The sequence below is a fragment of the Falco rusticolus genome, chromosome 4 (genome assembly GCF_015220075.1).
Source record: "Falco rusticolus isolate bFalRus1 chromosome 4, bFalRus1.pri, whole genome shotgun sequence".
Taxonomy (NCBI): Eukaryota; Metazoa; Chordata; class Aves; order Falconiformes; family Falconidae; genus Falco; species Falco rusticolus.
In genome coordinates, this window is record NC_051190.1 from 75,055,836 (window position 1) to 75,076,737 (window position 20,902).

The window sequence follows — 20,902 nt, forward strand, 5'->3', positions numbered from 1 at the left end:
GCCTTTTAAAATGGGAAGATCACGGCAAACGTTCATGTTCACTTTCATCTCTTTACTCCTGTCTCTGGCGGGCCCTGACGTGGGGATACTTTTGTTGGCTTTGCTGGATGTGGCAGCCTGCTGACCACCCTCGCTGACAAAGGGACACTGAAAAAGTGACTCCCTCGCCACCTCCCCGCCCTCACAGGGGCCGGACGAGTCCACACAGCAAGGGAGAGGCCTTGCCAGAGAGGAAAGGGCCCGGTACATCACAGCACCGAACCTGCAGCCGCAGCTCAGCGCCTCACACAGACACGGCCACACGCACCGGGCACTCACGGAGGGGGACGCACCCCCGGACCGCCCGCGGGACCCAGACCCCCGCCTATAATACCGCCCCGCGGCTTCCCGCCCGGCGGCCGCAGGGAGCGCCCCGCCCCGCCCCGCCCCGGGAGCCGTTGGCGCCTGCGCAGCGTCAGGTCCTGGTGCGAGTGCGGCGCGTGCCCGGTGCGGCGATGGCGGCGGTTCGGCTGTGGCCGCTGTGGCTGCGGGGCTTGGTGCTGCTGTGGGGCCGCGCCGGGATGGGGCTGGGGCTGGCGCCCCCCACCGCCACGGCTCCGCCAGCACCGGCGCGGGGTAAGGAGAGGTGGGGGGCCGCGGGTTGGCGCGGAGCGGCGCCTCTTCCTTCCCTCCATCCCCGCGGAGGGGCCCGGCCGGGGGCGCGGGCGGCGGGGCCTGCGGGGCCTGCGCGGCCTGTGTCTCCGCGGCGGGGGCTGCGCCTGGCCCCGAGCGCGGCTGCGGGGGCGCGGCGGGCGGAGGCCCTCGGTCGGCCCGAGGCTCACAGGCCCCGGCGCCGCCCGGTAGCGCCTTACGGGGAGCTGGCGGAGCTCGGAAGTTGCCCTGGTCCTCGCCGCAGGCTGGCTCCGTGCGGCGGCAGGGCGGCAGCCGCTCCTCGCCAGCGCCGGGGGAGGACGGGCAGCCCTGCCGGGGGGCCAGCGCTCGGCTGCCGCCCGAGGGAAGGGGCGACGGCAGCAGGGGTTGCACCGCGGCCCGCCCCGCCGTTAGCGGCGGTTCTGCGGCACGGACACGGCGGCCGCCTCGGCTTTCTGTGTCCTGACTTGCTGCCTGGAAGGAGAAGCTGATGGAGGTGCTCTTGCCATCCTGTTAGTTCTTCTGGAATCGTTTATCGCGTCGCTGCTTTTAGAGTTCAGTTGGTGAAGCTCATCCTCAGATTTGGTTGCCATTAACATATGTGAGTGGAAAGGTGCACGTCGGGTTAGTTTGCGTTACATCAGGGTATCTCAAGTGGACCTTGACGTGTGTGTTTAGAGTCCAGTTTGCGGTGCCTCATTTCTTTACGGACGGGTTTTTACTTTAAAAGGAAGTATCCAGCTTTGTGAGACAACTAACTTGAAGCAGGAGAGGAAGGGAGCTGTCAGTGTTTCTCTGACAGCTAATCGGTTACTGCAAGCTAATCGGTTACTTTCTAGTAGTTCTGAGAAACGTAAATAAAACCAAAGTTTGGTTGGAGCTGAAAATTGGTTTGAATTAGTAGTGGAGTTGCTTATGGACTCCCTAGGAAAGAAGTTTTCACATAGTTATGTGAGTTTAGAAGTTTTTTCATGAGGCCAGTTGTTGATGTGAAAGTGGATCATGATATTATACAGAAAGCTATCTTTAAGATACAAATATTAGAAATAAGGGTAAAGTGAAAAGTGCGTGATGGATTGTTATGCCATATGCTTAATATTGTTTTGGTCTTAAATTGAAACAGTTTGAAAAAAGTGGATAGTTTTATTTTCTTCTTAGTAGCTGGTGCAGTGCTGTGTTTTGGATTTGGTTTAAGAATAGTGTTGGTAACATACTGATGTTTTTAGTTGTTGCTAAGTGATGTTTATACTAAGTCAAGGACTTTCCAGTTTCTCAGGCCCAGCCAGGACAGCTGACCTGAGCTAGCCAAAGGGATGTTTCACACCATAGAACATCATATTGAGTGTATAATCTGGAGGGAGTTGGCTGGGGGCCGCTGACTGACTGGGCATGGGTCAGCAGGTGGTGGGCACTTGTGCATCACTTGAGGGTTTTTTCCCCTTCCTTTTGGATTTTATTCGTCTCCCCTTCTCCCTCCTTCTGGGTATTATTTTTATTCAACAATTAAATTGTTATTAACCCTTGAGTTTTACCTTTTTTCCCAGTTCTCCTCCCCATCCTGATGTGGGTGTGTGAGTGAGCAGCTGCATAGTACCTGGTTGCCAGCTGGGATGACACTAAAATGCATATTGATTACTGAAGTGATGATCTGGTTAAGAGAGAGGTGGCAGTTTTATGGTAGTTTTGCAAGACTGTGGGACCTTGGGTGCTATCCCGCTAAATATTTCCCAAGTTCACCTGTTTTACACAGGGCTAGACTGGCACAAAGCAGGGTTACAAAGGTTGTATTGTTCCCTATTTCAGAAAATACGAACAGTACAGCTTTAATTGCTGGAGCAGCTGGAAGGTTGAAGAATAAAGAGTACTTGGAGGAAGTACTCTTACACCAGGAGGAGGGAACAACTGTTTAACTTGAAGAGCAGTGTTGCCCTGAGAAGGGGGGCAGAGCACAAATTAAACTAGCTGAGAATAACCTCGGTGTTGGTGTTGAAAGGTTTCTGATTGTCTGAGCAGTTGTGCTGTTTTGTGGTGTTTGAGGGTTGTTTTTTAGTGGAATAATAAGAGCTCCACCTCTTCCTCACTGATCTTAAGGTTGCGTGGCAGTCATCAGTCCTTAGTGTATCCTGCTATAGAGCCTTGTCTTCCTAAAAAACTTTTTAAAAACCTTTTGCAATATGCTAACTTCATGCAAAAATCCATATTGAAGGGGGGGGGGAAAGCTGGTTTTAAACAAAATAGTTTTATTGTCAGTGTTATTATGTGTTATCTCTATTTTGTGGAGGAGCAGCCATTGTTCTGTATTAGTGCAGTTAACCTGGTCCATGAGTGTGTCTCCCAGAAAGTGAGATTGTACAGGTAGTTGGTGCATACTCAACTTAGTAGTTCCTCTATGTGTAAGCAGCATTCTAGGGCATGAACAGTAATAGCTTTTTCTTATCTTGTGAGAATATAATCTTCATACACTTACACTTAACAAGGTGTTACACTAAACTGTTTTGGTAAAAATTAAACTTATCAAAGTAATGCTTCCACTGCTTGGTAAACCACTCTTGGTGTGTGTCATGTGAATATGGGGTGTGTGTATGTGGAGATTCCCTCCGCCCCGGGTGTTTGATCTGTCTGTCAGCACCCCAGGAAAGCTGAGACCCTTGTGCCTGACCAGTTTGTCAGTGTCCCATTGCAGGGACCCTTCGCTGAATCGGAGGGCAATTCGACTGCCTTGTTCAGGGAAACATGCCAACAGCATAAGGGGGACCCCTCAGCGGGTCTTCCTACTTTATTGGATTTATGTTACCCACTGCTGGCAACCGCTAGTGTCCACAAAGGATTAACACTAACAGTTTCCGGCATAACACTTCTCATTAATATAAAATTAGGAAAAATTAAGGTTCATGATTCACAGTGATAGAGACTGTCTGCAAAATCAAGCTTGAAGGGATACACGACCAAACTATATACAACTCAAGTGTAATCACTAATAACAGCCAGTGTGAGTTAGTTATTGAGCGCGCATAAGACAAAGTTGTTACCCAATAGGCGTCGCTATGGGGGGAGAAGACAGGTTCAGCCCGTGGACTGACCCCAGAGGTTACGATGGAGTCTTCCCCAACTTCTCCCCTCATCTGTTCACCTCTTATACTTCACAGTATATTGCATATTCATTCATCATGCATAGGATTGGTTACAAGTTTCTCACTTGTAATGCAAATCAGTACGCGTCCTCAGAGAGCACTGCTGAAGTTCTCTGCTAACTATGTGTGCTCCTCAAGGGGGGCTATTTGAGTTGGAGGTTGTGATCTCCCACTACCACAATTATCTCTGTCCTATTTTCAGCTAATTTTCTGTTGATGTCAGTGGATTGCAACACCTTATCATCCTGTTTCCTCTCATAGCTAGAGCTTTCTTCACTTGAATGCGTAACTTAGACGATGGTGTTCTTTTCAGTGTCTGTTCTGTATTTCTCGTGCTCCCCCAAGGGTGGCCACCTTGATTAGAAGTCCCTTCATTCACAACAACTTCAGAGCGAGTCAGACTGACCTAGCTTTGTGAACGCTGAATCAGTCTGGTAACCCGGGAGTTTAGACAACAATTTCCACTCTGCCCTGGACTTATTTCAGTCCAGGACCAGTCCATTTCCATCACATTTAGGTGGAGCTTGAGTGACTCTAGTCATACGTGTTGCTACTAACTGCTGTCCTGTGCCCGGTGAGGTGTTACCTTGGAGGCAGGTAACTCTGGGAGGGAGGTGTGCGTTGGTATTCCAATGAAGTTGTTTCATCCGAGGAAAGTCATTTCACCACAGCGGTCGGCTCAGCCACGGACATCTCATGGATTCTTCACGTGACAGCTGGTATGCAGCTTATCAGCTGTGTGGTGCCGTCAAGTTCCCATTCCTGGAGGGAGCACAACAAGCACGGCTGCGGTGTCTCCACTCCACTCCATCCTGGCTCCACCGTCTGTCACTCCCATCAGCATGTGCTGAGCTGGCAGGATGTGTTGCTTAGGGAACTGTGGGGATGTAGATGCCGTGCATGCCAACCATCCTGAAGGCAATAGCTGTATTTTACCCTAAAAAAGCTTTCTGTAATACTGTGCTTCTATTAGGACCCAATTTTCTCTAATTCACCCCCTCAAGGTGGCATTTCCCACAGTATGTAAAAATAATTTCTGATTTTATTACATATTAAGTGATTAATGCTGATGTTATATACTAGTATAGGAGGAATGGTTATGTTTGATAAATAGTGTTTAAAATACAATGGGAATTTTTGTTGATAGTGCTGTTACGGCTTACATTTATTTTTGCCCAATAAAGATAATACAGTAATCCCTTGAAATACCAGAGGGAGACTGTCAACTTCCTATCTGTTTGAATAATAATAATAAAAAAATCCAAAGCTGTTTTTGTTTAATATGCAGGTACACAATGCTTTAGCGAAGTGGTTTGGAAAGGATATTTAGGGTTTTCTTCTTTCCCAGTTTGAGAGGTGTTTTGTTCTATCTTCTGTTCTCGTCGAGAACACCCTAACTAGTGGCAGATTTATGTATCTTTTAAGTTCTGTGACCCAGAGAAAAATAGAAAGCAGAATGGAAAAAAATACAGTTTTTTTCCGTCACTCATAATAATGTTAAATTCTGTGGCAGCAGTACATAAAGATGTTTTGATTCTTGAGATACATGTTGTGATGATGTATTTTGAAGTATTTTCGTTAAGACTTTTATACTGTTTTTAAGTATAAATAAGTCCAATTTTTTAATAATTTAAGCCCCTGTCTTTCGTTTAGATGCCAGTATAGGTTATCTGCTGTAGTATGTCGGGCATGAAAAGCTTATGAGATAACCCTTGATAGGAATCGAAGGAATGTTAAATTTTTTCACTTTGCTGTAGATGGTTCAGTTACTGAAAATGTAACCACATTTTCAGAAGTCCTTGGTGTACTTGCATGCTTCTGACAGTACCTTGCTAATTTATGTTTGGAATTTTGCTTTGTTTTGGTGTTTAAGTCTTAAATTGAAAATGTAAATAAGTATTCCTATAATAAGCATGGTGGTACTCCATGTGGGATAATCCCATTTGAAAGTTTTTGAGTTTAAACTGAGAGCTATTTCTGAATCTGCTTTTCACGGGGTTTTCCCATGAATTGGTACATGGGCCTTACACTTAGGCTTTTTCTCCTTTAATTGGTACTGGTAACAATGTTAATTCGTACTAGATAAGCTATAAGTGTTTTTTCTATATGGATATATTAATTAAAGCTAAATATGCTGGTACCTAAAATTTTGAAAACTAGTACCAGAAAGTATAATACTGAATTATGAAAATACTGAAATACATGGTGGTCTCAAAACATGCCAATTTACCTCAGATTGATACCTGCTTGTGACTAACGCAGTTGTCCATTAAAAGTAGAACTGGATTCCTGATTTGGAGACATTTTCCCATTGTATTTATACTATCAGTTGAAATAATAAAAAGTTAGTTTCATTAAATAGTATTAAAAATGATCATAGGAACTACAATTATTGGAAGAAAGATCCAGATTCAGACCTGGGGAGGAGACTCCCCCTCATCTGTCAAGTGGTTCATGGATGCAGTCCTGTGGGCAACGGATTGTCAATGTTGTGGATAAGAAAGACTGGTCTTAAGACAATAAGCATGCAGTATTTCTCAATGAGTCATAGCCTTCGGCTAGAAACTTCTGGGAATGTGAACACCAGTAAATATTTTCTTTTTGGGGGATAGAAAATGTTCTTAAAAATCCAATGAAAATATGAACTCCTGTATCATTTGGCTTTTCAGACTTCTGTTAGAGTTCTTGTTGATGTCCTACAAAATAACTTTGTGTCCTATGTTTGGAAGTACTTGTTTAAAATCATGTTATTTGGACAGCTTTATCTTTAAACTTTTTTGCCCCAGAGAAAGGTTAGTATCTATGGGATGAGGACCAACCCTAGGCAAGGGCGAGCTTTCGCTAGGCTTCCAAAACTTGGAATGTTCTCTAAGTGGAAGTGAAAAGTCTTAGAATTTCAGCAGAGGTTACAGGGAGGCTCTTGGGTTACATCTCCTATGTTGTCCTTGGAGAAAGCAAATTGAAGTTAAGGGTAAGCTTGACTTGTTTCCCTAACTATGCCAGAGCTCATACTTAAATGCTTCATATCTCTGCTACAGTTCTCCTGTATGGAATGGAATTACTGCACTTTCATTACTTCAGTCAAAATTGTTGTTTGTTATCTAGAAGTAGGGGGGGAAAAAGCTAAACATTATGTTAAATGGTTGGTGTTACTGAGTAAAAATAAATACAGAATCTTTGTGATTTGTGGTTTGTTTTTGTTTTTTTTTTTCTTTCTAGCATGCTCAGAGTTTTCTCAGAGGTCCTGTGAAGAATGCTTAAAAAATGTTTCGGTAAGATTTTTAACATCCTTTTTATTTGAAAATTTGATGATTTTTCCACTTAATATCAAATAGGATTGTTAGGGCTTGTCAGGCTGTTTGGTGGGGGTTTGGTTTTGTTCTTAGTGGTGAATCTAGTCAAATGACCTGTCATAAGAGGAAGTCGAGATCAGTCAGTTCTATTATCTGTTGGTTTTTTAAATGGTAGTCAGCTGGTGTGCTGGTTCCCCTCTGTCACGCTGGATGCCAGTGTGCTTTCACTTTGCCAGGGTTGCTCCATGATTTTTCACTCACGGTGTTCCTCTCCTTTGTCTGGAGAGGACAGACTCTGTAGAATCTGAGCTTCCAGTTTTGGCGTGTGCTCAGTGCTTCCGTAGTGTGACTGAGCAAGCTGATGTTGCTGCTGGGTTAGACTCATCCTCATTTTGCAAACAGCACTTAGGTAAATTTCCATCTTATGAAAGGGCTAGATAAACTGAAGGCTAAAACGCCTTGCATTTCTTGTATGCTGAATAGGAGAACTAGGAAATTAATGTAAATAAACTAGAAATGCCTTTCTCTGGAGATGCCCCCAGCAGTGCATTTAACTGAGGTAGACTGGATCAGTGCTTTGTAGGTGTTCAGACACGGCATCTCCACTGACTACATCAGACCATAAGTGTTCAAGACTGCCAGGCTAGGTCACCATTCTGGTAGCAAAGTGTTCAGACTTCCAAAGAGATTGCAATAAGGTAGACACTAAAACAATAGATTTCCCCCAGCCCCTATTCTGTCCCTTACTGGAAACCTTTTTAACTTCACAGTAAGGTTTGTGATAAGTATGTATGCAAAAGGTGTCTGTCTCTGCAGAGTAGAAGAAACTTCCACATCTGAAGTGAGAGATTGCCCTGAATTCTACTTCAGATGCCACTGAAAAGAAGTATTTCAGGAATCTAAGTTTCATAAGCTACTACAAAACTTTCTCACAAGGGAAAATTGAGAAATATCTGAACTTACCTGTTCCATCCTTTTTTATGCATCTCTTGGCTTTTTAAGGGAAAAAATAGTAATTGCCTTGTACTGATACAGTTACTGTGTGTTATCGGACCTGTATGTTTGTCATCAGAAGCATGGCATTGTGTAAAGAACTCATCTTCAAAAGTATAAAGTAGGAAATGGAAAATATGGGTCATTAAAGATGTGCAGCCCTACCACTGGTGTGACTGTCACTTCAAATAAGTGCTGCTGCTGCAGATAGATGAGTGCAACCTGAGAGTTCTGTGTTCTCCTTGGGAGAGAAATAAATACTTTAGCTGTGTTTTTGTACTGAAGACACTAACAGAGTTATAGATACATCATTTTTGGAATGTCAAACCAGTGACTGATGGATGATTTAGGGCAGCTGCTTCAATAGCATCAGTGTTAACCTTGAAGAAAGGAGTTTAGACTTGATTCAGACAATTTGCACATACATTTTAAAGAAAAGGCTACAGAGGACATACTAGCATTTGTGTGAGCAATACAAAAGCAACACATTGCTGAATTACTTTGTTTACTTGCTTCAGTAGAAAAAAAACCCCTGGTTTTCATACTGGTGATACTATAGATAGCAGATAAAAAGAAAAATTAAACATTTGATAAATAGATAAAAACAATTCCAAACAAACCATAAAATGTAGTAATTTACTGCAGTTAAATAGAATTCTAATTCAAAAGGCTTAAATTTTGTTTATCATAATTATAATTGTCTTGGTCTTTAGAATTGATGAATACTTATTTTCTCATGTTTTTATCAATAAGTCCTGAGTGGTGATTTTAGAGGTGTGCTGTTGGTGTAACATCTCATTCCTTACAATATGATACATCAAAAAATAAAAGATAAGGGGTTTGGTTAGAGCTGTTGAATCCTGAAACTCAGTGTGGTTACCTCAAAGAAATATTTACTGGTATAACTAGTAGATTACCAGGTGTATTGAAATTTGTGAACTCTATCTGGTAACAGATAATGTGTAAATACCTATTGATTAACATCTTGAGAGCTTTCCCTTTAACTCCATATGACTGTGTAAAACAAAATACATTAGCACAAGTACTAGTAAAAGATAAGACTACATTCTAGAATCTGTGTGCATGTGCAGAACCTCAGCATTCTGGAGTGTTTTCCAAAGTGTCATCTTCAGCTTCTGAGTAGTCTCCCAACATGCTTTTCCCCTCAGCTATTTATTTTTGTCATTTTCATCTTTGTCCTAATAACAAGTGTATGGAACCTAAGTTCTTGTGGAAAATGGATTTTAGGCAAGCTAAGCATTTAAAAAAAAAAAAAGGACCTAACAGCTGCTATAGGAAATCATGATTAAGAAATACAGTCCGTTTTTTTTGAAGGAAAGGTGGGGATAACAGTCACTTGCATACATCCGATTATAGAGAAAGAAGCATTCATTTTGTGTTCATAGTTACTATCTTACCTCTTTTAATAGTGAGAGTATGTCCTTAAAATGAGTATGGACTGAATTAAATCGTATTGTACCTCATTATCCATGTGAGACTGCTAAAATAAAGTCAGTGATATCTATCAGAATGTGAACATGCTTGCTGGCATACTCTGCGGAGGATATGATTGACATCCAAACAGAATATCTTCTGTCTTCAATTTTTAGGTTATGTAGATGAGTGTTGAAGTTAAGGTTATCACCCTTGAGTATTTAGGCTTTTTTTTTTTTTCTGACTTGATTTTGACAATTAGTTCAATTTTTAGAATTGGGAATGATTCGATTGAAATATTTTTTTTTCCTTTAGCCTCTGCACCAATCAGTAGCTGTATCAGATACTGCCTTTTGGGCTACTCATGTTTTTAGTGGTTAGATGCAGTAGCAGTAGATAAGAGGATGCAGTCAGCCTTTCTGTATTTGTAGTTGTCACCAGCATTATAGAATCATTCAGGTTAGAAGAGACCTCATGAGCTGTGTAGTCCGGCCTCCTACTCAAAACAGGCTCAATGTTACATTTGAACAAAGTTTAACAATGACTTTTAGTCTGCCCCTTCATAGTCATTATTTTAGAACTGTTAATTCTTATTAAATAATTGATCCAACAAAAATAAGCATGTTCTTATCTAACATCCTTGATTAAAATGAAAACCTAGGAGGGCTGGTTTTTTGCAAAGATTATTCTACATTCTTAATTATTTCTGTTGATGTGTCTTTGTGGGTATGTTTGACTTGTACAGTCTACCAGCTACAAAATATGAATGTATTTTTCTTGTCTCTTCACTCTTTTCAAGAGAGCAGTATCTACTACAAAACAGTTTCCTTTGTATTTAACGTTTTCTATCCCTTTAGAGCAAGATAACAGACTTTATGCAATTGAGGATGTAAAACAGCTCATCCAGGAACTATTCTTTATCTAACAGTACTATCAAGAACATCTCTATTTCTATAATGAATCCTAAAACACCCTGTTCTGTCAAGGATTTTTTTTTAATGTTATCCACAGCTTCTTCACTGGCAGAGTTGTATGGTAAAGGAATTTTGAAGGAGCATTTACTTTAACAGACAAAACCCAAACCTTATGCTTGATGCTTAGTGGTGGCATAAAAAGCAGAAATGTTGTGCTGGTATTGTAACTATAATACATGTAAGAAAGTCTAAATTTAAAAAATATCCAGATATGTAAGTGTGCACAAGTAAGGTACCCAGTGTACTTTGCAATACAGGTTGGATAAGGCTTTATCTTCTACTACCTTGCTGCAAAATCTCCTGTAGAATTGTAAGGATTCTTTGTTTTCTTTCTGTTGATAGTCACGATACAGGGCTGAAATAAGATTGTAGGTGTATTTCTATTCTTTAAAGTTACCAGGTGTGTTAAGATTATGAACAGTTGGCTTCCTGTTTTTGTATTTCTTGTTAATTTCAGTAATTCTAAACCCAAAGCCACTTTATCATCAGGTATCCGAAGTACCTCAATATGTTCCCAAATGTTTTCAGGCTAGTGTAAATGTTTATTACCTGTAAGTACAAAATATACTTACTCACGATTCAGTTTGGGCTTACTTAGGAATTGTACCAGGACTTCTGTAGGTTTTACACTACAAAACACTTTCAATATATCTGTACAGTATTGCATTCATTTAAGAATTCTGTGTGGACAGGAGCACTAAATTGTAAACTGTTTTTGAAGATCAGTAATTTGGCTTTTTTGTTTCTTTTTCACAGTGCCTTTGGTGTTACACAAACAACACTTGTATTGATTACCCTGTAAGAAGCATTCTTCCACCGTCTTCATTATGTTCCCTTTCAAATGCTCGATGGGGAGTTTGCTGGAGTAGGTACTAATTCTGCTTTTGCTGTAGAGAATTATTTATGAGTATGATTAAAGTAAGACTACAGTTTACTAGAGCTATTTCCTGGTGATTTATTCGGAGGGGTCAGGGGAGGGGGCAGTGGTTATGATTATGATCTCTAATCTTCTGGGCTTACAGTTATTGTTAAGGGTCCTTTGTGAACAACCAGTGTAGTTATGCTGATCCAGTGGCTTTAAAACATCTATGTAGTGAAGTTCTGTTGACGGTAAAGTCTAGACTGGGAACCAGTGATGCTGGAATATTCAGAGTGTTTTATGTACATAGTCAGGATTCACCTGTTTCTTAAACCATACTTCTGAGGTACAAAGAAATAAGGTAGTTTACCTCTTGACAAATGGTGCCCATTCTTACCTTTCTAAAACTTCTTAAAATGTTGAATGATATGCCTGGATCCACAATTTGTATAGTATAGTCCAGTGGCAGCAGTGAACCAATACCACAGGAATGGAGCCACCCAAATATTCTTAAATGCTATTTTTGCTTAAACAACTGAAAAAAAAATGGTCTATGGGTGCTGAAGGCAACACAGTTAAGGTTAAAAAGGAAGCTGCTGTGTGCTGCTGTAGATTGCAGTACTGCATCATTTAATTGTTCTTAGATTTCTTTTTGCTTTGCATGTTGCATTACAAAATAGTACAGTGCATGTGGTGCCGTTGGGGTGAAGTCTTTAGAGCTATTTCTGCAACACTCTATGTACAGATCTGAAGTCAAACTAGACTGGAACAGAAAATAAATAAGATATCGGTCATATGAAATGACAGCTTCAGTCCAGCAAGGCAAAGGCTTGCTGCTTTCCCTGTATTTGTTTGTGAACACCAGGAGGCTAAAGGACGAACAAGTGGGGATGAACTATCCCTGGCTGTTAGCTGAGAATTAGAAGAAAGTTAACACAGTGCAGTGAGATTAGTCTAAATTAGAGTAGCAATAGGTTTTTGCTATAAAAATGGAGTGTGCAAATTTCTGAACACTACCACTTCATATAAACTCTGCAAACAGAGGGACTAGATTGTAGAGTACAGGAGAACTTTATAAATTCTTTAGTTCTTAGCTGAAGGGCTCTGTGCTTTGTTTTTTGAGAGAAAGCATTTATGCTTAGGCTTTTGTAGATTTTAGAGCTATAGAAGGTATGTAATTTCACTGAGAAAGCTTTTTTTTTTTTTTTTTTTTTTTTTTTTTTTTTTTTTTTTTTGGAAATCGGGCTTTCAGTATTAGTAAATGCTGGTACTATGAAATGTTTAGCAGACTTTCTGGAAGTGTGGGGACCTGACTGCTGCTAACAGCTAAGTGCCCACACAGCTGGTTACTCCCCTCCTCCCTTGGCCCCAGCAGGATGGGGAAAGAACATAGAACAACTCATGGATTGAGAGAAAGACAGTTTAGTATGTGAAGGAAAAAGGAGGAGAGGAAAAAACCAAAACAAACGACCAAAAAAAGACCAAGTAAAGGAAATGGCTTACCATTGCCCACAGATGCCCATCCAGTTCCTAAACAATAGTCACTTTGGAAGCCAGATAGCCCCTCCACTTACTTTTTCCTTTACCTTGGGTTTTATTGCTGATTATGGCATCATATGGTGTGGAATACCCCCTTGGTCAGTTTGGGTCAGCTATTCTGGTACTTTCCCCTCCTGACTTCTCCAGTCTCTTACCTACCTCCAGCCCTATTCTCTGGGAGGAATGGAGTGAAGGGGGGGAAAGAAAATCTTGATGCTCTTCAAGATGGTGAAAACATGGGTGTGTGATCAGCACTGTTTTAGCCAGAAGTGCAAAACATGGCATCATACCAGCTGCTATGAAGAACGCTAACTTTCAGCCACACGCAGCACAGAAATGCATGTCCTTTTGCAAAGCAGTGGTTACTGGTATCTAAGGGTGTTCTTGGCAGTTTACTCCTGCTATAGGAATGGCTTCTACCTTGGGTGCCGTTTCTTTCTAGATGGAATGTCGCTTAAACACAGAATTAAAACTTTGTAATGGAGCACGCTCAGCAAAAAAAGTAAAAGTGGGAAAAGAATAAAGAACCCAATCGTAAAAAAACCCAAAAACCCCCAGATATGCATCACTGTAATAGATTATTTTTTTTTTACAAATTATATGCAGCAGCATGCCATGAGAATATATAGTCTTACTGAGACTGTCCCCTTCAGACACAGCAAGAAAATTAATTACCTTGTGAGCATGGTGATGTTTTTTTCTTTTTGTGAATAAAATGAAGAGATGACTGTTGCTGAAAATGAAGGTGAATGTTGTAGCTCTCAAAGTCAAAAACAAATGACTGGCTCCCAGTTACAATTTTATATGGAATAAGATATGTTGACAGATTATTAAGCAGCAGTGAAGAAAAAAGAACACTGTAGAAGCAATGTAATACAAAGTATTGGTTTTCATGAATAGTCAGCAAATAAAATACTGGAGACAGAAATGCAGACTGAAAACTGACAGTCTTTCTGCACTTTAATAGGTTCAAAATATATTCTTTTGCTTCAATTAAATAGTATACTTTAAAATGGAGATTAAAACAATTTTTTGTTTTTACTTCACTGAATGGAGTATATTTAATTCCTTGGAACCTGCAGGGAAGTAACAGAGTGAGGAATGTGGTATAGTGAAACGTGTTACTTTGAGAATTTACATGTTCAGAATATACTTTTGTATTGTAAGTAGAAACTGTATATTAATCTGTATTATAAACTGTACCAAGTAAGTTATAACACAGAAGCAAAAATATTTGCTGGGATTTAATCTTTGGCAAGATCTGTGAAGGATATTCCTTGGCCAGACATGAGTTGGTGAGACCTGTAGAAAAGTAATGGGCTCTTTGGTTTGTGCATGCGATTAGAGAGGGCAGACCCTCTGAACTTCACTTTCTAAATTTGATTCTTACCACTAGTACCCTGAAGCAGTAAAAAGTGTATGTGCAGGTACTTTGTATTATTACAGCAGCATGAAGCTGATGAATCTGGTAAGAGTTCAGAGGGATTTATGTGGGAGAAGACAGGAGAGACAGCTTCCCTGCCCCCTCACCCCATCATGCTTTAAAATAGACGGTGTGGGGAGAGGTGTTTAGTTCTCATTATCACTGTTGTAACAACTTCCTTGATTTCATTTTGCCCTTTACAGAACTCCTCAAAGTTGCATCTAGCTTTGCTTATGTCATCCCACTTTGCTTTCTTCTTGGGCCTCAATTTTATTTCCCCCCCCCCCCCCCCCCCCCCTAGGACATCAGGTTTCTGATTCCTTTTTTATGAATGCAGTCCTGTCCTGGTTTAGACCAGCTATAGCTGTTACAGTGTATGCTTTTAAAATAATACTCCCCTCCCCATTTGTTAATCGTTGGACGTAGATGATGACTTAGGAAGTTTTATGGGGAGTTTTATATTTGCTTTTTCAAATCCTCTGACGTTTTCATCTTACTTCATTTTGCTCTTTCTCTGCTACATGTGATGTGTGTACACTGTTGCTGAATCTATGTGACTTTTGTTCATGCTGTACATTGGCTAAAAACAGAGAACAGAGCTGTGGAATCACACCAGTAGATAACATCAAATATTACAGGGTGACTTTTAATAATTTGGTATATGTAAAGAGTAACTTTATGTAATATCTGTTCAGTGTAGATTATGCATAGCAGCAAAAATCAAATGTGATACGGTGAGTTTAAACTGGGGTAGTTGCACAGAATTGTGTGTTTGGGTTTTTTGTGCATACAGAGATGAAAAAGTGCTTGGGAAGGAGGGGAATAATTATCAGAAAAAAAAATGTTAATACTGGAGTCTAACAAATTGAATATATTCATATTTTTCAGTAAACTTTGAGGCTTTGATTATTGCCATAGCTGTTGTAGCTGGACTCATTCTGGTGTCTGTAGCAGTCTGTTGCTGTTACTGCTGTTACTGCAGAAGGCGTTCCAGGAGGTAAATACGTCTATTTGTTTCCTGTACTAACTTTGAGTGCTGGTGTTCCCTACCTACCTACAATTTTTACTCTCCACTATACTAAGAATCTTTTCATTTGGAAGCAATTTTGGTCACTTTGCTTTATTTGTTTGAGACATAACAGAAAGAGGTGATTAGTGATGGTACTATGACCCTGGAAATTACGCTGGAATGACACTGAAGTGATGTTATGATACCATCACAGATGTGCTCTTTAAGCTATTGCTTTACCCTTCTACATTTTACACTTCCTTATTAAGAGTGGACATGAAATATTTCATGAAATAAATACTTGCTTTTTGTGATAACAGAACAAATAATTTCATTCAAGGCAAGCTCATGTTACAGCAAAAAGGGACCAGGTGGGTAACGAGTAACTGCGCAAGTGTTCTACAGCACTTGGTGTCCATGCTTCAGAGTTTGCCCTAGGATCTGTCAGCAGACAGTGTCTAAGTGATTAGCTGCCTTTGCCAAGTCCACAAAATCTAAATGTAAGATGATGCTTTTTTGCTCTAAGTTATTAAAAGTGGCTTACTTTGAAGTAAAGTAATACTGAAAAACTTAAATGTTCTTTAGATCTTGCAGAAGTAAGCCAGTAATGGCAAAGTTTTACAAGTCCTCCAACTGGTGAATATCCTTCAAAGGGAGGGAAATAGTTGATGAGGAGCTGAAAAAAGTGAGTCAGTCCTGCCATGTGAAGTGATCAGTGTTTATTCCTTAATGACATACCTGGAAAGCCCTGTTTATTGGGACACCACAATATGCTTCCTTCTATCGCTGAAGTTTTAGAGTCTGGGTTTCTGGGCAGTGTAGTTTCAGCTAGCACTGTTCTTTTTGTCCTTCAGTGCTTCTTGTGTACACAAAATGTGGACCTTACTTCTTGATCTGAAATACTTTCTGTACTGTTTCAAAGACCTGTGATTAATTGTTCTTGTTTGATGGTTTTTTAAAGAGTTTCCACAGCTGTACAGTGTTTAGTGCTGACCTTCAAGCCAGAGAAATATGGTCCATCTGTGGCTTTAAGAAAGGAGAAAATAATTGTAACATTTCATTCCCTTCTCTCTTCCCTGAGGAAGATGCATGCACCTGTTTTGCTGGTAGATTGGTCTACCAAATCTGTCTCAGTGCAAAAATTGATAACACTTTAGCCCTGTGCTGATAAGCCCTGAAGCCATATAGAACCGTTTTAGATTTTACATAAGATCTGCCAATGTCCTCTGCAGAAGAACTGAGCTAGTCCCCTGTGGCTGACATGCCAACAAATAAAGCTTGATTCCTGTGAAAGAGAGATTTGTGCCAGACTTCAGTTTTAGTAGCTAAGTTGTCAATCAGTACTGTAACATCTAATTCTAAAAATAGAGGTTTAGTTGAGAGTCATCTTATGCCAGGACTCCAAAGGTGTCAAGCTTAATCTTCTGACGCTTAGAGGATTTAAAGGTCTTGTCAGAGTGGGGTCCAGCTTATTTCAGGATGTATTATTACACTGAAGCCTGATATATTACTGGCTTTAAAACCACTGATTCTCAGCAGGAATTCTTTTGCTCAGTTTCCTTGGTTTTGGGGATTCCTTTTCCACAAAAGAAGCTTTGTTTTTTAATGAATTGGAAGAAGGAAAAATTGTAGAAATGCTGTATTAATCTGTTTTACTGACTCTAGATGTATTGTCTCAGATCTTGGGTCTAACCTTGCTTTGCAGAAGCATCAGCATTTCTTCTAGGTGTTGGGTTTTTTTTTTCAGCTGTGGGGTTTCCATGTTTAAGAAGCCATCGCTTATCTTTTCCTTGAACATGGAGAGTACTTAGGTGCATTAATCCCCACAACAGTAAAATAGCTGGCTTACCAGAGTCCATCCCTACCACAGGAATCCTATAACTGTTGGTGTGTTGTTTCAGTTCATTATTTTTTAAATCTTGTATTTGGACTTTTAAGAGTCTGGTTCCATGTACTTCAGGTATAACTATTCATGAAACTATGCTAAATAGACTGTCTGACTTCTTTAGTTTAACAACTACTTTTAAATTTGTATAATTTCAGACTTTCTGAATTTTGAAGCAAAACTCAATTGCTTCAAAGTGTCTAGAAACCAGAAGATATGTAAATTTTTTTAACTGTAGGGAAGAAATATATTTTACGAATCCTGTACCAGCGTTTTATTTATTTGATGGTTTTATATTTTGCAACACCAGTGCAAAGTGAGACTATTTGCAGAGTTACAATACACAGAGATCTCTAATAAAGTAGTTTTGCAGAAGGGTCCCCAAGAATGGGAGCTTCTGATTTTCCTGGACAGGCTAACATGGGGAATTGACTGGTTTTACAGAAGGGTCTAGTGTTGTTTCCCGATAAAGGTGAGCTGTTCCATGTGTTTCCTGCTGCTAAAAGTCCCCAAGATTTTTCTGGGTTTTTGTATGTGGAAGCAGAGGAACTAGAAGATTTGTATGTGAAACATTACATGGATTCTGAATTATTGGCTTTTAGTTAAATGACTAAGATATTCAGAGACTCATGGACTGATTGAGCAGATGGAAAATTTGAGTTCAGATTTACAATTCTGACACCAGAACTGGTAAAACGTTTGACGTGCTGTAATTCACCACTGGATGTCACTCTTGCTTAACTTGTATGTTGGTTGCTGCAGATGTGTGGTACTACAACTGTTATTTCTCTGTTAGCAGGTGTGTTATATTGTAAATATTCATATCAAACATCTTCAGATAGTGCATTCAGTTTTGAAAAATGATTAGCAGCTGGGGAAGCATGGCAGGTGTCCATTCACTAATCCTGAAGAATTTTCATTAATTCGGTCAGGAAAAACCCCAGATAAATAAAGAGTTTGGCATTTGCTTTAGAGTTCTGTAATTCTTACATGGTCTATCTAATGGTTAAGTGAAGCTGAGCTTTCTCCAAGGCAGGTCACAGAGCTTAAGTGCTTGCATTCAGTAGGGCATATCTGCACATGCACAGTTCAGATGTATTGTGTAGGCTCAGTATTTCCCAGAATCACACAGTTGATGCACTCGGGTAAATCCTTGCTTGTTCTGGAACAGGGAAGACAGCTGCCAAGATAGTTCACACTGACTGCTTTCCTGGGGGCAGCTTGAGATTGGATAGTGATGGTAGCTGAAAAAAATAAATTGCTCTGACATCAAAGACTTAAGACCATCAATCTTCTTCCAGGGGGCAACAATGGACTTAAGTGTACATGTGTAGTACACTTACTCTAAAATGGGTGTGACACGTGGGGAAAATGGCAGGTAGGAGTCCTGCTTCTGAAACGGTCTGCAGCGTGTTCCTAAGAGGCTCTAAATTGTCCCGTGGAGCCTGAAGGGCACATTACTACAGTGAGTGAAGCATTTGGGTATTATAAAATGTGAAAGGATAATTCTATGAAGTTGTCAATTATACTTAGCGATGAAATTTTATATGGCTGTGAAGAGGTATCTCAGGTCAGACTATAAATCCTTTTTGAAAATAAGTCATACAACTAAACAGTGATTGCCTAGCAGTGAAAGTACTTTTTCTTCGCTTATGCTTTCTTTCCTTCCTGTTTGTTTTTTTTTTTTTTTTAAGTAAGCCAGATGAAGAGGAAGAATGGCTAGCTAGAAAGAAAGAGGAACGAAGACTACAGTCTCTTCAGAGGTAAGTCTTGACAGCTTGATAATGTAGCTGTACACTTTGTGGTGATAAAGGAGTATTCTGCACTTCGAAGGAGTATGTGGGTACTAAACAAAGAGGCGTTGTGAGGTTAGGCATGACAGTGTCAGGTTTTTACAATGCTTACTGTGCAATTTGTGAACCTGATTAGGAGCCTGTATTTCCATAAGTGATCAAAGAGTGAACAGGTGGTTGCTCACTGTGGCAGGTACTAGGAGTGTTCTGTGCCAGCCAAGAGCAAACAGGAGGGATGTGTCTGAAGTCTTGCTTAGTCTGTCCTAGACTACTCTTGTCTGTGGCATGAGTTAATGCCTAAGTGAGGCTGGGATTCAGGGGTAAAAACCACTCCTTGGATTCATTTGGTAACTGGTTCTTTTCCTTTTGAAATCTGGCTTGCAAAGGTAGAGAAGTTGATAGTGAGGTACCTATCAGACATTTTTTGGAAATAGGAAACTTTGGCTCAGATCTCACTTTAGACTACTTATTTCCACTTTTCCATCCTTTCTGTTAAAGCTATAGCACAGTGTAGAAAGAAGTGCTGGAATCGGCAGCGATACAGTGTTTCTCGGTGAGAACAGTATTCCTTGAGATGTAGTTTTATAGCTTAGCTCTCTAGTGATTCTTCATAGCTTTTACATTATTCTTTAGAGAAAAAAATTTTGTAGGTAGGACTATGATACCTGGTACAAGCCCAGTTGTACCTTTTGAATCAGGCTTCCTTTCGTGGTCTTTACAGAGATCAGTTGTGGATTAGCTTCAGCAAGGCAAGAAGAGAGTCCTAGCCAAACTGATGCTAGCTTAGAGCTCTCTGGTGTGGGTTTGAATCCCCACAGACTGACAAGGAAATTGACCTTGGATTTGCCGCTTCCTGGTTATGTTCTGTAAATACTTGGCTGCCAAGTAACAGGTGGGCACCTTCACTGCCTTGCCAGTGCCTGCTGTTTTCTCCTGAAGACAGATTGTTCATAGTGTGAGCAGGGACTGCAGGGAGCAAGGCATGCTTCCAGATGAGATCCCTTGTGGAGCTTTTGCATGAAGACATTAAGTTTCCTTCTTAAAAATGTGCGTTAAGAAGACAGGGCAGGTAGGCAAACGTGCTTGGTTTGCTCAAACTTGTTATGTTTCTGACTGAGCACAAAAGTGGGAGCCAATAAGGATCTCTTACAGATGTAGTGACTGTCACTCATGTCTTGACTGACAGGAGGTGGCAGAGTCTCTCATCTTTACTCCATGTAAATCTGTGATTTGGTTCTGAACTGCCAGGTTATACAAGCAAATACAGCAGTTGTTTGCCCTGCATCTGACAGCGGTTATGGCTTTGACGTAGGCACTGTGATGTTAGGAAGCAGAATAGATTCTTTTGTAATGGGTTAAATTGATATGTCCTTAACCCTGTACAAAATTCCTAAACTTCTTGGCAAGAGAAGGAATTAGAATAGGATACAATGGGGACATTTAACAAAGAATTTTTCAGAGCTTCACTTAGTTCGAAGCTTGAATGATTAGTTTTGGTTTTGTAATTTTTACTTACTTTGGTTTTTAAAGCTGTTATGTGCTGGCAGTTTAATATATCTATTTCAGTTTTCTGGTAGCTGTGTAATAGTTTGGTAGCACTTAAACTTACCCAATTCTTTTTGTTTCCCACAAATTCTGTTTTCAACAGTACAGACATACTGCTGCAGTAATGTATATTCTGTATTTGTACTTGTTCAGGAAAGCATAAGCTTAAAAGTAACTTTTTGCAGAGGGAAGATGAGAATTATATATCTCAGTGTAGTTGAAGTAAAATTGCTGTTTTGAAAGGTGTATATTTAAGTGTATTGGTGCTACTAAAATCCTTTAGATTTTGTGTAAAGACATTCTACTTCTGATGTAACTGTGAGCTGCAGATGCAAAGAACATACTCTACGTCTCTTTCATGGCCAAAGCACAACATTCCATAGCTCTATGCTAT

The 20,902-nt window shown here is 40.4% G+C and overlaps 1 protein-coding gene across 1 annotated transcript in view; it reads left to right on the forward strand.

Moving 5' to 3' along the window:
• The first annotated feature begins 446 nt into the window (after window positions 1-446).
• LOC119146750 (pituitary tumor-transforming gene 1 protein-interacting protein-like) overlaps window positions 447-20,902 on the forward strand; it is a 33,371-nt gene continuing 12,915 nt past the window's right edge. The window contains exons 1-5 of the mRNA XM_037384914.1: window positions 447-615; window positions 6,981-7,033; window positions 11,212-11,320; window positions 15,165-15,273; window positions 18,865-18,933. Coding sequence (XP_037240811.1) covers window positions 495-615; window positions 6,981-7,033; window positions 11,212-11,320; window positions 15,165-15,273; window positions 18,865-18,933 — 461 coding nt within the window. The 5' untranslated portion in view covers window positions 447-494. The remainder of the gene's footprint in view (window positions 616-6,980; window positions 7,034-11,211; window positions 11,321-15,164; window positions 15,274-18,864; window positions 18,934-20,902) is intronic.